General features: G+C 38.5%; 2 protein-coding genes across 2 annotated transcripts in view; one reads left to right on the forward strand and one right to left on the reverse strand.

Moving 5' to 3' along the window:
- LOC134534098 (trypsin-3-like) overlaps positions 1–16,410 on the reverse strand; it is an 80,605-nt gene that overhangs the window by 43,099 nt on the left and 21,096 nt on the right. The window lies entirely within an intron of this gene.
- LOC134534100 (trypsin-1-like) lies at positions 694–12,940 on the forward strand. The gene is made up of 7 exons (XM_063372151.1): positions 694–792; positions 3,456–3,541; positions 5,963–6,060; positions 6,706–6,847; positions 7,950–8,063; positions 10,760–10,906; positions 12,727–12,940. The coding sequence occupies exons 1-7, from the start codon at positions 747–749 to the stop codon at positions 12,871–12,873; spliced, it is 780 nt and encodes a 259-aa protein (XP_063228221.1). The 5' UTR covers positions 694–746; the 3' UTR covers positions 12,874–12,940.

Here is a 16,410-nt window from a genome sequence, read left to right on the forward strand (position 1 = left end):
GGGTTCTTCGCCCTCTTTCGTCTCGAATTTAAACTCAAAACTTTTCTGAAGTGTACTTCACTTTCCTCTGGAACGGTTGGCCCTAAACTCCCCCCCCCCCCCCCCCCCCCGAAGGGAATTCCCACATAGAGTTTTAAATACAGATAAGTTCAAAGATAATGAAAATTGAATTTATCAAAGTAGACAGCTAGAGTCGTCAAATTTGACAAGAACTTTAGCGTATCCAACAGCCATAAAACGTGCGAATGGTGATAAGATAATATTGTATATACCAATAAGTTCATAAACGAATATGTGAAAATGTGCTTCAAATGTAAATTCATTTCATTCTAGGATAAAAATGATTAAAATACGTCAAAATGTCATATTATAAAACAAATTGTAGATCTTTCTCAATTCCTTAGGCTTCCGATGCTGATTTTTAAGACTGGAGGTGCACATGGGGTTGTATTTATATTATTAGATGACACGAGAAACTGTCGCTAGATTTTACCAGTATAGTTAAATATGCTATCAGAGAAACAAAAATTAAAAGCAGAGACGAGGTTTGTAAACAAGATAAGAATATTATCTTATTTAGAAACATTGTGTTTATAATGCAGTAAACATTAAACTCTTAAGCTTTGAACAACCTTGGAGCATGTTATCGTTACCAGGTTTTTTTGCTGATTAAATAATGAATTATTCAGGGGTAAATATAAAGCCTTGCATCTACCTGAAATTACTACACTTAATTTGCATCCATCATGTTGAAATTGGGCGTGATTCTCGCATTGCTGGTCGACAGCTTAGGTGAGAAAAAACTTTATAACAAGATTTGCTAACTCTTTAATGACAATTTTAAGAGCACAAATTGAAAATAATTTTGGTATCACCAAGAAAACTTATCCATTTAACTGGGTATATATTTATTTTCAATTTATTATTTTTACTAAAATTTATATTTTTAAATATGTATCCAAATTAGTGGGACGACGAAATATATCTTATATTGTTACAATAAGTTTGATTAAAATATTTTCCTAATATAATGCTTCCTTAAAGTTAAAGTGTAAAATATTTCATGAGACTGGGTTTAGGGAAGGACTAACTGCATATAAGGCCAAAGAATATATATTTTTAAGTAGAATTTTTCTGAAGTGTTTGTTATGAAATAAAATATATTTAATTGAAATTTGATCCTTTTTTACCTGTATTTATAGTTTGTCTGGAGGTTTATTACTTTTAATTGATAACGCATGTTTGTAAAATTTAATATTATTTATTCTAGGAACACTTAATAAATTTTTAACTATGAAACAATCTTAATTATTATTTAAAACTTTGGAATTCGAATAAACTATGAGTAAAAACCAATTCATCATAATTATAATTGAATTATTTTAAACACAATAAATATTTATATTTTTGGTACTGCCATCTTAAAATATAACCAAGGCCAACATTAGGAAAATAATATTTTGGTAACGTGAACAGTTGAAAGGAATACTCGACAAACATAACGTAAAGAATATAGACGCTAGATTTCAGTGATGCAATGTAGAGAAATGGAAGCACGCCGAAAAATTACAGCGAAAATTGATCACAACTGTACCCCAATTCCAGACCAAAGATTCTAAAATACTGCTTCACCGAAAGCACTGTTAAAAACACAACAAAAACGAAAAAAGGTAGTAATTAAAATACTTTTGAAACAACAAATAGTGTCACAGTAAATTGTAGTAATCAAGTATATTATTTTAGAGGCAAACATGGAATAAAAGTTATGACAACGGCACGCAATGAAACCAAAGAATTAAATAACGCAGCTGTTTGTCTTGTGAACAATTTAATCTCCATTGATGTGTAAAGAATGATATAATTTATTTATGAAAGAGGGCTGGAAAGTCTCGTCGTCATCAGGGCGGTGAGATGAGAAAGGAGCATTAACGAAAATGGGTGGATGGAAAATAAAAGAGGGGGTTGGGGGGTGGAACGAGAATTCCCACCGTCCCACGGACACTTCCGCAATTTTACAACTGGCGAGTGACCTGTTGTTGACCTCCCCGGGAAACGAACCCGGGTCACCTTGACTGGAGGTCAGTGACCCGACCTCTCCGCTGTCGCTGCACTGCGGATTTTTTTTTCTCTGTAAACGGAACAGAAATATTCACGTAAAGTTACAGATATTTGTCAATTTGTACATTTACATGAAAACAACTGCATCACTCACTACAGACTAGTGTTCGCAGTAATACTGGGTTCGGATTACTACCTGGCCACTTACGCTTAATGTCATGACCAGTACCTCCAATAATTAAAGTATTTTTTAAACTGGTTCCCTGAATAGCTTTCCGGTACTAACTGCGCACTTTAATAAGGATAAAGCAACAAAATAAAGTCAAATTATTGTATATAAGATTATATTTCCCATGGTTTAAAATATATAGGCTTGAATGAAACGTCAATCATTCGCCAATTTTTGTAAAAAATACTCAGAATTATCTCTAAAAACGTATTTTATATGTGCAATAATAGCCATAGCCATGTGTTGTGTTGTAGTATTAAAAACTATTTATTGGTAACTGTTTTCCAAAGGAATGTTTTGTAAAAGTACAATAAATTTTTTGTGTGTTGCTCTTGCCCAATGGAAAATTGTCACCTTCATTTCAACAAGTCAAAATTTACACGTCTCAATGCATGATGATGGCTGCCATTTTTGTTGGTTTTTGTTTATATGTTTCTCTAGAAAATTATGAAAGTTTAAGAGAAATGTCATGTTAATCAATAACTATACATAGTGTTTCGTGTTTCATGACTTGACTAAATGTGCGTTCTTTGAATGATTCTTGCAATGGGAAAGATTGATTAAAAACATTATGTTGGACACATACGACATTTCTAGTTTTCTCTGTGTCATAGAGAAAACTTGAAGAACAGAAGCAAACGATGAATACTCAAACACACTTAGTGAAAATCAAGCCAAAATCAGTCGATGTAAAATGTTCTCTGTTTAGACAGCACAGAGATTTCCATGTGTGTTTGTGTATTCGTGTTTTTTGTTTGTCAGTTCTTCGCGTTTTCTCTATGACACACACTAGCTGAAACTAGCAACGGCGTATGTCCAACGCTATGTTTTAAATTAGCCTGGATACGTAAATCTTAACCAACTTTATTCGGCTTACACAAGTAAATTATAGCTTACTATTGAGTACCTAATATTTAACTATGAGAATTAGTCCTGTAATTAAAATATTACTATTTGTACGCGAGTGTAATTGTTTATGATTGTCGGTGAAGAGTAGTTGCGGAACCATTTCACTCATATACACAGGACAGGACTAATTATTGCTGCGAAGTCTTAAGTACTTAAATGTATACTTGAGCTTTAACTCAAATGCACCAGTGTTTGGATCGCTGTACATAAACTCGGGAACTTGTTAACTAGACACATTTTCGACATGTTGTTCTTACAGTCGGCCAGCCTACTCTGCGCGGAAACGAGCTCGGTGGAAGAATAGTAAACGGCACTGAAGCAGATATAAGAACAATTCCATATGTGGTAAGTAGTCACCTGCAAAATGTGCATTATTATTTAGAGCAGTGGTTCCCAAACGTTTTCAGCTGGCGACCCACCTTTCCTTATAGGCACGGTCTATCGGTCCATGGTGGAGTAAAAAAACCTTATTTGTATCGTATCCCTTCCTTATGGTTATATAATTTGCCATCAAATATCGCAATTATATATATATAATGTTTTTTTAAGCTACCGATGGATTATTGATAGACAATTTGTGTTCTGATTTGAAAATGGTTGACAAAATATAAGCAATTTGTAGCAAAACAGTTATTTATTTTACAATAGATATATGTTTGCACACAATTCGATTTGTTTCAATTTTTCTAATTTTTTGTGATGGTTTATTCAATGGTTTCTGATAGTTTTAGGATCGAGTCGCGACTCACCTGTAACCCTTCCGCGTCCCACTAGTGGGTCGCGACCCACCGTTTGGGAACCGCTGATTTAGAGAGAGACTAGAATGTTTACCGTTTGAATTGCATTTTCATAGATCATGAGAAGTTTTATACACTTAAAAAATCGAGATCCAATAATAAAACAACAAAATTCGCGTTATCAAATCATATGCAATTTGGAAAGAAGATAAAATGTCGTAGCAGCCAATGAACAAAATACTTTGACTTGTTTATATACAAGTGTTTGTAGTCTAGCTTGGCTCCAGAAAATAATGAGAATTTTGCAGTTATACAGCAGTAAGTCACACACATATAGTACGCATGCATTATTTATGCTATTTTGATAAATAGAGAAAAAAATAATAGTCAAGGTAGAAAAATCATTTACCTTTGTGCAAATTATAATACAAAACATCTCATTGCTCTTTTTTCAATTATCCTTAAGTAAAAACTTTATATTTAATTTGTAATATATTAATCAAAAAGTTGCAATGCAAAATTAAGATCATCATGGCAGGTTTTTCACGTACGGATTTGACTATTATTTTTGCCAAAAATGCTTCGAAATTAGGTATTTCGTGCATAATATCGAAGACGAAATAGAGAAAGGCGCAGAAGTCGCAGGACACTGGTCTCAAATCCCAGAGAACTCAGGTTTGAATCTCGATCCGACAAGCCTGATGTAGGTTTATGACATTGTTTCTAGAAATTATTCCAGGCAAATTATGTGATAGTTTTTCACTATCGTTCATGGCCGATATCCCTGGCCTGTGTAGTCGTGTGTTCCCGGTTCTAAAGACCTCGCTGTCGTCGAGACATAAAAAAAAAAACAGATATGTGCAACATTAAACCTCTGTGACCAGCTGATTCATGTGTTATAATGCTGCAAATATTCTTACAATACGAAACTCGGATACGTAATTTAACGTAGAATTCTTAAAAAAATAATGCCGAGCGTGTGTATTCAACTACATTTCTTAACGCGAATCACACATAGTTTCCGCACTCGCCGCTAGAATTCGTTGCCGGATTTACACGGTGAAAGTTTTAACTACATAATGAAAACGGTTCCGATAAGAGCGAAAAAGACTTGAAAAAAAAACTAAAAAAACTAAAACCCGGCTTTGGACCTGATTTTCGACAAGGAATTTTATTAAAACACTGCCCATCTTGTTAAAATTCACTAAACAGTCAATGATATGAAGTTTAGCTTTTGGTTTTGTGAACTTTGGTTCGCGCCGTCCGCCACAGATGGCCGCGCGTCGGGAGCTGAGACGCTGCACTTCAGGAATGACCTGTGTGGGTGGGGAAGCCTAAGACGTACATCAAGTTTTGTCCCTGCCCGAACACGCCCGAATATTCACCTTCGGCCAAACTCGGGTTTATTTATATATATTTATATTTCTCTGTTTAATTTATGTTAACCTAACTAATCGTCAATAGTGTTTTAAAAGTGTTTTAATGTAGCTAACCTAACCGACCACTTTTATTCATGTTTTCCTGCGCAAAAATAAAACAAATCCCGATGTTGGCCGAAGGTGTATATCCTGTTATGATTACAATTGTACTTCCTATTTATAGTAATTAAACAGAGACCCCATATTCTTTGTTCACTACTTCTTTATTACGATTACACTGGATATAAGATACTATTATATAAAACACACACTTTTCCTTGTTGGCTTCCATCTTTATCACTGTCCTTTCTTGCCAACCTTAGCTACACAACTTCCTCCTGGCGATCCATGTATTTCTCTACTATTACATCTCCCTTTCTTAACAGTACTCTTACAAATACTTAGGTCTATGTACATGACGTCCACTTTGTGTTGTGAGAGTGGTGGCAGGTTGAGCCGTGGCTAACTGATTGTCCTCGTGGTGTAACATTTGATTGTTATGTTGATCCCACCGTATTGTTTCCTTAAACTCCCTACTCTCGTGATCCCATCCTTTCGGGCAGGACAGAACATTGATGGACATCCTAGGCTTCTCGTGTGGGTGTGCGCAGGTCTCCCTGCACTTCAAGTGGCCCGCCAAGGCGCTGCTGTGCGGCGGTTCCATAATCGCGGAGAGCTGGGTGCTGTCGGCGGCGCACTGCACGCGGGGGTGAGCGCCCGCCAAGGAGGTCGCTCGCCGCTCCGAACAACCTCCTTGCACCGCCATCTTGTTTTTTTGACGTGACAACGTCTAATATACCGATGCACGCACTAAAAAGGATGACTCATTGTCCTATTAAGCTCATTGTACGCTTGCTCCGCATCTATCTCTCTTCCACTCGATTGGAACAACCATGGATTTGACTTTTTTTCGAGGCACATTAAAATTGAAACACTCCCATTCGTTTCCTACTTTTCCTATCATCGTCCCTATCCTTAACAGAATAACACAGATTGGAAGAAGTTAAATAGCAAACATGTATAAAAGTTATAGTTAAAATAATCTCTTCGTTAAAGTAATGAAACATATTTTGAATTAATGAGTGCAAATAAAAGTAAATTCATCAATTAAATTGTAGATTTCATTTCACTCCTTCTTTGTATCCATGCAAAATAGTGATAATTCAATAAAAATTATTCAATTTTATTCATAAAAGTATGCAATAATTTAATCAGTATTTTGTTATGACGTTGTCACGTTAAACTATCGTCCGTAATCCGACTTTACAGATAACCAATCTTTTTTGCTAGAAGCCTAGTTTAAAATTTTTTTGTTAGTGTTATGTTATAACAAAATAGTATGTTATGTGTGCAGGGTGAATGCACAAAGTCTTTTTGTACGTGCTGGAACAGCGAAGGAAGTGATCGGAGGAAGAATACACTACGTCAGCAAAATCGTAAACCATCCTGATTTCGATGAAAGTGTAAACCCCAGTAATGACATCTCTTTGCTCAAGGTAAGAAATACATAGTCCACAAGGTATATTACAATTTTACTATCGCAGAGAAAATTTTATTTTAGAAAATAAAGAAAAATATTATGTTTAATAAGTTAATATTCATGTAAATATTAGTCTCACATTACCTGAAAAAGTATAGAATTACTAATTTGGGGAAATTATGTAAAACATAGAAAGTTAAATAAAAATAAAAATGGATTCGGTAGTGTACATGGTAGAGAAGTATTATTTATTTTCTTTTACCAACTCCATGTTTTCTCAACCCCTTCCAATAATGACTGTTTTAACAAAAATTGTTTCAGACAAATTTTTAGTTAAAAATTATGAGATTAATAAATAATCTGTACGAATTCGATGTTGTGCCTACGAAGGGAATTACGATTATTTTTGTCCTCCTACCCTTGTGTTTTCCACCACTTGTAGTTATGGTTGGTCGTGTCAAAAAAAAAGGTTTTTTTAGACAAAAATATTTTTATATTACTCCTACGAGTTTTAATATGTTCAAACGAATGTGAAATTTTCCATATTAAAGGCGTTACAGGGACTTTTCTGTTTTTTTTTCTTTAATCTTCCCCATTTCTCACCCTTTGGTCGGATATTGCCCATTAACGAACTCTGCTAGGTTTTTTTTTTTTTTCACAATTAGATGTTTGTGTGCAGTTATCGTGTCCACAATATTGTGATATATATATATATGTGTGTGTGTGTGTGTGTGTGTGAGTGAGTGTGTGTGTGTGTGTTTGTGTGTGTGTGAGTGAGTGTTCACAAACCTTAGTGTTGACGATTATTTTGGGGTCTATGGACCATAAAATGAAAAACAATAAAAAAAATGTTCCAAAAAGTCGCAACATGGAAACGGCTACAATAGGTAAATCTACCTGATTCCGAATTTTGTGAGGGTTTTATTAACTAAGATTGGTTTGGAATCGAACCAACCAACTACGTATATTGGGTTAATGCTGCAACAATGATGGGGAGATGTAACTTACCTTGAAATTGCCACGACATTAACGGTTTTGGCCGCGAAGTGATGCCAACTTCGCACCAAACAAGAAGGAAGTATCCCGAGCGTCACGTGGGCGTGTGTGGGCATGCGCAGGTGGCGAAGCCTTTCCAGTACACGCCCAAGATCCAGCCAGTGAGCCTGGCCCCGGCGGGCTCCATGCTGGCTGAAGGGACGATGCTGACGGTGGCCGGCTGGGGCGCCACTGCGGTGAGCATGCGACACCATCCACACTATCGATAATCGATCCCTCCACACGCTGCTGACGAATAATTTTTTTTGACGTGACAACGTCTAATAAATCGATGAACGCTGGCTGCACTCACGGAAAAAGTGTCCCGTTACGCACATTGTTCCGTTACGCTGTCGGCGAGTGCAGTAATAATAGGTTATGTTACAATTGACTGAAAAATTATGGTGATTCATATAATTTATGATAGATATTTGATTACAGTTTATTTATATGAAAACGTGTTCATAATTATATTTAAACTTTATAGCTAAACGCCAGTTTTTAAAATTAATTACAAGTCATCTACACGTGAACTGTTTCGTCGACTGTTTATAAAGTGAAGTGAAAAGTTAATGTGGTTTTCAATGCTTATTACAACAAAAATTTGACAATAAAGGTTAATTATTCTTACATTTTAAAAGATCTGATTACTAGTATAATTTTAAATATTTATTCTTTTATTATTAAAATTAAAATGATTCAATTTTATTCATAAAAGTATGCAATCATTTAATCAATGTTTTGTTATGACGTTGTCACGTTAAACTATCGTCCGTAAACCGACTTTACAGACAACCAATTTTTTTTTGTAAATGGAACAGAAATATTCATGTGAATTACAGATATTTGTAAATCTGCAGATTTATATAACTTTATGACTGCAAAAATGTGTTCTCTTTTAATACTGGGTTCGTATTCTTACCCGGGCATATTTATGCATTGTGCTGTCCCAGTACCTCCAATAGTTAAAGTTATTTGTAAACCACTCATTGAATAGCTTTCCAGTATTAACAGCGTTAATTAATAAATACAGTAAAAAAATAAAGTCGAATGGTTGAATATGCATTTTCGGATCTTATGGTTAAAAAAAAATGTATGCATGGATGAAACAGCAATTTAAATATAAAATTATGCACTAACGTTTCGCAAAAAAAAACTCAGCATTATCTCGAAAAACTTATTTATTTTTACGTGCAAAAATAACCATAGCTAGGTATTGTACAAACTTAAAATATATTTCATGCAGTACTGGAAACTATTTATTGGCGACTGGTTTCTAAAAATCATTTGAAAAATTACAGATTTTTTTTGTTTGACATATTTGTAGCCTCATAAATGAACAACTTATTTGTGACTGTATGGCCATTAGACCAATGTCTGGTTTGGTGTTAACGAGTGCTGGAATAATTCCACATTGATTCAAGCCCCGGTGCCATCTCGACATGCCAACCGACAGAAACTGACATAGTACCGAGATTACTTACCAATACAGGAGTTGGAGGGGGTAGGGTGGCCAGCTCCTTTTGCAGTATCTTCTGTAGCCCCCAATGCCTGTCAGTGATATGCTTCATCAAGCAGTAAAAATATGTACTTCAAAAATTAATCCTCGTTTAGCATTGACAGGGTGATATTTGTGAGTCAGTATGTACTTGGCTGAATATATAATTTGCAAATAGATATGTCGAAAGCAGTTGGCACATTGTTGAGACTGTAAGTTGTCATACCAATTTGCATGACCGAGTTTCAATACAGAAAAGTGATTTGATACAAGTTATTCCGGGCAAAAGCCCGGCCAAGCCTCACAACCTCCCCCTCCTAGTTCTGAACCCGATGGGGTATACTAGGAGCCCTGTTTTTCTACTTTCTTTAGATCCATTCGTGCGCCCTTTTGATGGGGGGGCATCGAATGTATTGGCCTTTAGATGTTCCGTTTGCCAGTTTTGGATGGTTTATGTTACCATTCTGCGGGCCTTTACCGGAAACAACGCGTCCATTCTGTTTTCACCACCGTGCGAGCAGCCAGAATATAGCTTTGTCATTTTGATTAAAACCTTTTCCTCTTGCGTCCGCGCATAAAAATTTGCACGACGGTCGTTGTTTGAAACTCTAACCTTGCAAGCCTCGTGGAATCTCTCGTGTATGCCATTGAGCTGGGACCGTTGCGTGATACAATGTGTTTTGATACATGTAATTTAGGTTCACGCCTCATAAAATTCACCAATAATCCGCCAGGCATATGATCCCGTTATGGTGTGGTTCTGGTTAGGAGAAAGATGGGTCTTTTACATGCCTGACACTGTCACCAGTGCCCAACATGGGTTCCAAGAACCGGGAAATAGATTAGCCATTTCCAATCGCTGGAAGTTACTGGTGAGAGGTTGAGGAGACCCATCCCAACTTCGGCCCCACCGACCCGCCCCCAGTTCCGCCGTCCACCCCCAGACCTCCTACAGAGCCAGCCCCCTCTGTGGGATCTGAGTAGCACCGTCACGGAACCATACCTCTCACATCCCTGGGACCCCTCGGTCACCCAGTTACTCGTGATCCAGCTGAGGCCTATCCAACCTCTACTAGCTCAGCAGGCTAGTACCCGAGCTTAAGTAGCTCAACACTTCCACTCGTCAGCAGGGCGGGGACCCCTCGGAGTGTTCTCCAAGCATAGGAGAACACGTTTTCCTACTCCAATCCTGATCCTGAGCCATTAGAGGAAATCTCAGCAGGGAACTATCACAGTAAAGGATCAGTACCATGGCACCCTTCAGTGTGAATGAGTAGAACGGTGGTGAAACATACCAGGATACGACATGGCTTCCAGTTGCATGTCACCAGCGGAACAGACGTGACTGCCGATGGGGCACTACCGTGTACGTGGAGGATCTCTGTGTTGCTGCAGGAAGGAGGGGATATTTCTCCGACGCTGCTGGAGGCCAGCGTGCCAGCAGTGTCCAATAGGGTGTGCGCGAGGGCCTATGCACAATTGCCCATCTCCGACAGCATGCTGTGCGCCGGATACAGGAGCGGCGGCATGGACGCCTGCCAGGTGGGCAAAACGAGACATCTGCAAAAAAAATGTATTTGTGACGATAAAGATTCACATTGATTTTTTTTTGGGGTTAGGTTCTATGTGATTACCAGAGACCTGTAAAATTCGCGGATTCATTTCGCGATAGGATAGAGTCCAAATACTTTTGACATTATTTTGCTTCAGTGATTGGGCCACACAGTTTATCTGAAGGACTCTGTCTGGGCCAATGAAAAATATTTAGCAGAAGAATTATGCGAATCACGATCATTCCAGTCAACAGGTGTTACCAGTCGGTAACCAATCAGCAGATGTAATTTGCACGAGTGCATAGAGGATCATGGAGTCTATCCTTAAGGGATTTGAAATCGCGAATTTTACAGGTCTCTAGTCATTAATTGTCAGTCATAAGTTATGACTTAATAAATTATGATGTTTCTAAGTTGTGCGGTTGGAATTGCGTGTTTCTAAGTTATGACACTTCTACGTTGTGAATTTCTAAGTTGCTATAGTTCTTAGTTGTGACTTTCTAAATGAAGATGTTTCTAAGTTGTGTAGTTGGCATTATGTGTTTCTAAGTTATGAGTTTCTAAGTGGATATATTTACATGTTATGAATGTCTTTTGTGTTTTTCTAAGTTATGACAGTTCTAAGTTGTGATTATTCTAAGTTATGTGTTATTATAAGTTACTGTGTTTCTAAGTTGTATGTTTCTAAGTAATGATCGTTCCAACTTATGGGCGTTCTAAGTTATGTGGATTTTTTTCAATAATTCTAAGTTTTGACTGTTATAAGTTGTGACTTTCTAAGTTATGTGAGGATTCCTTTTCGACTTACAAGAAAACAATTTTGTAGTAAAGAAATAATCTGTACATAGGTAAGGGCAGGCATTTTTCGAAAAAAAATAATAATATCTGAACGCCACATCAGACAGAAATATGGTATTCCCGCACAAGTCAGTGGTTTCTTTCTCGTAAATGATGCGTTTGCTTCCACGCCGAATTATTGTGATTGGCGTGCTGATAGTAGACATGCACCTGAAAGTAACTCATCCAATCGCGTACCTCATACGATCCTACAGTGTTTTAACCCTCAGCTAGTCTCTACATATTTTTTGCTGATAATAAATGTGTGTGTATATATATATATATATATATATATATGAGCATAGAGAAGTCTAGAGTGATGCCAATGTACTTCACGAAATGTACTCTATGTGTGTGTGTATGTGATTGTGTATGTTGAACCCGCAAGAAGTCTTTCGAGCTGTCGTGTTCGTCTTTGCGTCGCTGTTGTCGTGCAGGTTTTTTTTATTTGCTGTTATAGTTAGTTCAAGAGATACTTTACCTGAAGGGATGATCAAAATTGTGGTTCACTAGATAGGTACAAAAAAACTAAAGCCGGCAGAAAATTTAGTGCCAAGGCAGAGCTCATTTGAGCAAATATAGGAAATCTGCAATTACTAGAGACCTGTAAAATTCGCGATTTCAAATCCCTAAAGGATAGACTCCATGATCCTCTACGCACTCGTGCAAATTACATCTGCTGATTGGTTACCGACTCGTAACACCTGTTGACTGGAATGATCGTGATTCGCTAATTCTTCTGTTAAAGATTTTTCATTGGCCCAGAGTCCTTCAGATAGACTGTGGCCCAATCACTGAAGCAAAATAATGTCAAAAGTATTTGGACTCTATCCTATCGCGAAATGAATACGCGAATTTTTACAGGTCTCTATAATGACGTGTTGTGACAGCACCTCTGTCTGCAACAGCGAAGACAGAACACTGGTGGGTGTCACTGTTGAGATAGCAATGGGCCAATGGCGCGTGTTGCAGGGCGACTCGGGCGGCCCGCTGGTGCACGGCAACGTGCAGGTGGGAGTGGTGTCATGGGGCGCGGGCTGCGCCAGGCCGGGGCTGCCCGGGGTCTACACCCGGATCAGCGCCTTCCGCGCCTGGGTCAGGGAGACCGCCGGGGTGTAGCGCCTGCTCCTGTCCAGCTTCACCACCTACACTGTGTATCACGCTTCAATAAATCAACTAACTAATTTTCTTTCTTCGTCATTTTAAGCGGGCTGGCTGGCAACCCTTGCGGGAAACGACTAAAGTCGCCCCCGAAACAACCAGTGCCACCCAAATCAATGCGGACAGCAATGTCCAAACTCTGTCCAACTCTTCATCCAGAATACATCCTTCTGATTCGTGTAATCACCCTGCTTGTCAATAATGCATGAAATTTTTCATCCCGCATGTTAGTGCCCAGGGTTTTCCCTGTGTCTATGCAGGTTTTACCTGGGCCGAACTTATCTAGCTTGTAGTCTAGAATACTCAGTGAGGGGAGTTAGTCATGGCGCCAATCGCTGCCGTGGCTGGCCAATCCCCCTCCTAGCACATGATGTGCATGCTCCCTCTCCCGCATGGCTTAAACCCAGCATTATTAGAGCATATAGGCTTCGGCCTGAGACGCACTTAGAGTCTTTCCCTAACCCAGACCCCTCCCAAACACACTTAGTTTTAATTTAGGTTAGGAAAAAAAAATCACTGTGTATCATTTGTATCCTGAGCACCCTGAAAGTATACTGCTAATACACCGAGTATCATGCTGTAGTGAAATTACCAAGTCGTGCTCTCTAAGTCAGCAAAAATCCAGAAGACGACACGGCAGCAGAGTTGATTAATAACAAAATACAGACATATTATTTAAATAAAGACAAAACATTTTAAGTAGCGAATTGTCTGTCATAATTCCTTGCTAGTTCCCGCGAGAAGAAACTTTCTTTATCTTAACGTACAGAATGTTAGGAAATATCTGGGCATAAATTTAATAAGGTCCCAGGGAAAGCTAGAAAAAAAAACAAAAACAAGATATGCTTTTTCAGGAACACATGTCCGGAAACGCAACGCTGCAAAGTCAAAGGCGCGAACTGTAGCGCGCACATACGTAGAAATGTTCTGTACTTTTAAAAAAAGATTCCATAGAAAGTTGCCAATAAATAGTTTGTAATACTACAAGAAATATATCGTAACTTCTTACAACACACGGCTTTGGTTATTTTTCCACAAATGAAATACGTTTTCCGAGATTATCCTAAGTATTTCTTACGAAAATTTATACTTAAATTTATTTTTCATTCAATGCATAATTATTTTCAAACCATGGAGAATATGATCGAATATTCAACAATTTGACTTAATTTTGTTGTATCATGCTTGTTTATGTGCGAAGTTAAAACTGGAAAGCTATTCAGGGAATGGTTTGCAAATAACTTTAACTACGTATTGGAAGTATTGGGTACGAATCTGAATCCAGTATTACTGCTCACACTATTTTGTAGTGATATAATTGTTCTCATGTAAATGTACAAATTTACAAATATCTGACCCGTCCACCTCTGCAAAATCTTGGGAACGGATGGACATCGGCGAGGAGTGCGAGGTCTTCCACGAGGGGGGGGGGGGGGGCCACAAAAAAGCTCTGGCTCGCCCCCCATAAGAAACATCAGAAGTCGAGACAATGGCGGACAGCGTCGACTCCGTGCTGCCCAGTGGGTCCCGCAGTAGGAAGATTGTCCGGATGGTCGAACAGCCGTGGACGGAAAAGAAGAAAAGACGATCTAAGAAAGAGAGGCTACAAAAGGAAACAGAACTAGGTGCAGAAGAAGGAAAGGGCTTGCACAAGGAGCCGACCCAGGGACAGGCCACAGATGCTCTGCCGGGCCCCTCCGCAGTTGGCACCTGGGGAAAACCCCCTAGCTAAGCAAACGGTAAAGAGTCTTTGCACGCCCCAGAAATGGTCTCCTGCACCGCAAACAGCTATGCATAGAAAACTGTATACAACCCCGTCTGCGCTCAGCTCTGAGGCATTGGAAGTAAACAAGCTTGTGGCCGAACTGTAAGGCATCTGTTCTGACCACGAGCGAGTTACTAGCAGAGCTGCGCGGGTGATCGGGGTGAGGGTACGCCAAATGCAGAATGCGATCGACCGGCTCGTTCATGCGAATATCTTCCTTGCGGGTGCAAGGAGCGCTGCTGCCAAGGTCAGAGCGGGCGACTAGCAATGGTCGTACGCTGGTGTTGCCAGCAGCAGCCTGGCTACCGAAGTCAGGGCAGCGACGGGGCCTGTGCAGATCAGGCCAGCATGCATGGTGGTGGTAGTCTACCCAGTATATGAGGCTGTTGTGGGAAAAGTGTGTATTTTTTTTGCATTTGGCTACATTTTTTTGAATCTCTAGCGCTCTAGAGTGGGGTGGGGGGGGGGGGCAACTGTTTTCGACTCATTTCTGTAATTGTGGATTTATTTCGTTTCCATTGGTATCGTTTAAGATTATTTCGGTTGTTTCACATTAATATGTTCAAGTAGATAACGTTTCCACACTTTTCAGTCCTTTCCATTAATTTATTTCGTTACAATAAATTCATGCATTTAATCATTGAAATTCGTTTCTATTAAAGTACATTTATTTAGTTATAAATCGGTTCTTTCCATGCTTTTTCATGTTTTTTTTACTTAATTTTATTTATTTAAGTATATTTGGGTACAAATTAATTTATTTCTATTGTATCGAGTGATTTAGTCAGGTCCACGCATTCCTCGGGCAACTTTCCTCGAAAGGGAGGAACTATCAGCGAAGCGTGCTTGTAATGCCCCTGTCACGCTATAATTTTTTCGTCCATTAAATTCCAACCCACTTCCAGACGAGCTGGAACCTCGAAAAATATTTTAACATTCGATCATAGTGGTTTCCCTTGATATTATCTTTGAAAGATTTGTGCAATGGGAGTGCATGACTTTATGTAAGCTTTTGGACATAACGCCATTGCTAAGCACATGTATGTCTGTAGAAGAAAACTACAAAAAAACACAAAAGACAAAAACATAAATCTAGCAAAAAAAATTGCTGTTGTCAACAAGATATAAACACCACATAATATTCCATAACAGGAATATGGTCATCAAACAAAGAAAAACAAAGAAAAATGGACTAACAGAACGAAAAAATAAACCACAAATGATGACAGCACAAAAATATTGAACCCAAAAAATTCAGCACAACAGTTGAAACTAGACAAAAACACAGCAAAACGAAAAGACGAAATAAACACAATAGTTTTCCAAAAACAGAAGAGAACGAAAGAACCCCCAACAAATGATGACAGCACAAAAATATTGAACCCAAAACCAAAATTCAGCACAACAGTTGAAACGAGACAAAAAAACACGACCAAACGAAAAGACAAAACAAACACAATAGTTTTCTAAAACAAAAACAAGCGACGTTTCGGGAACTGCTATCTGCTCCCGTCCCCAGGCAGAGACGCACATGGTACGAAAACACAGGTGCGACTGGATGTCCCTTGATGTCCAAACTTAAATGTGTCGATTTCAAGAGAGCAAAAATATTCTCCGTCATCAAAAATCAACGTGCATACCAATTTTCGCGGCGATCGGTTGGACGGTATAGAAGCAGCAGCGCCACATCGTGTGGCGAGTCACAGCATACCATAAAAAAAAAGACCCGT

The sequence above is a fragment of the Bacillus rossius genome, chromosome 7 (assembly GCF_032445375.1).
Source record: "Bacillus rossius redtenbacheri isolate Brsri chromosome 7, Brsri_v3, whole genome shotgun sequence".
Classification (NCBI taxonomy): Eukaryota; Metazoa; Arthropoda; class Insecta; order Phasmatodea; family Bacillidae; genus Bacillus; species Bacillus rossius.

Excerpts from the sequence above, each read along its gene's own strand:
- LOC134534100 (XM_063372151.1), top strand. The coding sequence starts at position 747 with ATGTTGAAATTGGGCGTGATTCTCGCATTGCTGGTCGACAGCTTAG. Across the intron at positions 3,542-5,962 it reads TAAGAACAATTCCATATGTG|GTCTCCCTGCACTTCAAGTG; the intron begins GTAAGTAGTCAC and ends GGGTGTGCGCAG. Across the intron at positions 6,061-6,705 it reads GCGGCGCACTGCACGCGGGG|GGTGAATGCACAAAGTCTTT; the intron begins GTGAGCGCCCGC and ends TTATGTGTGCAG.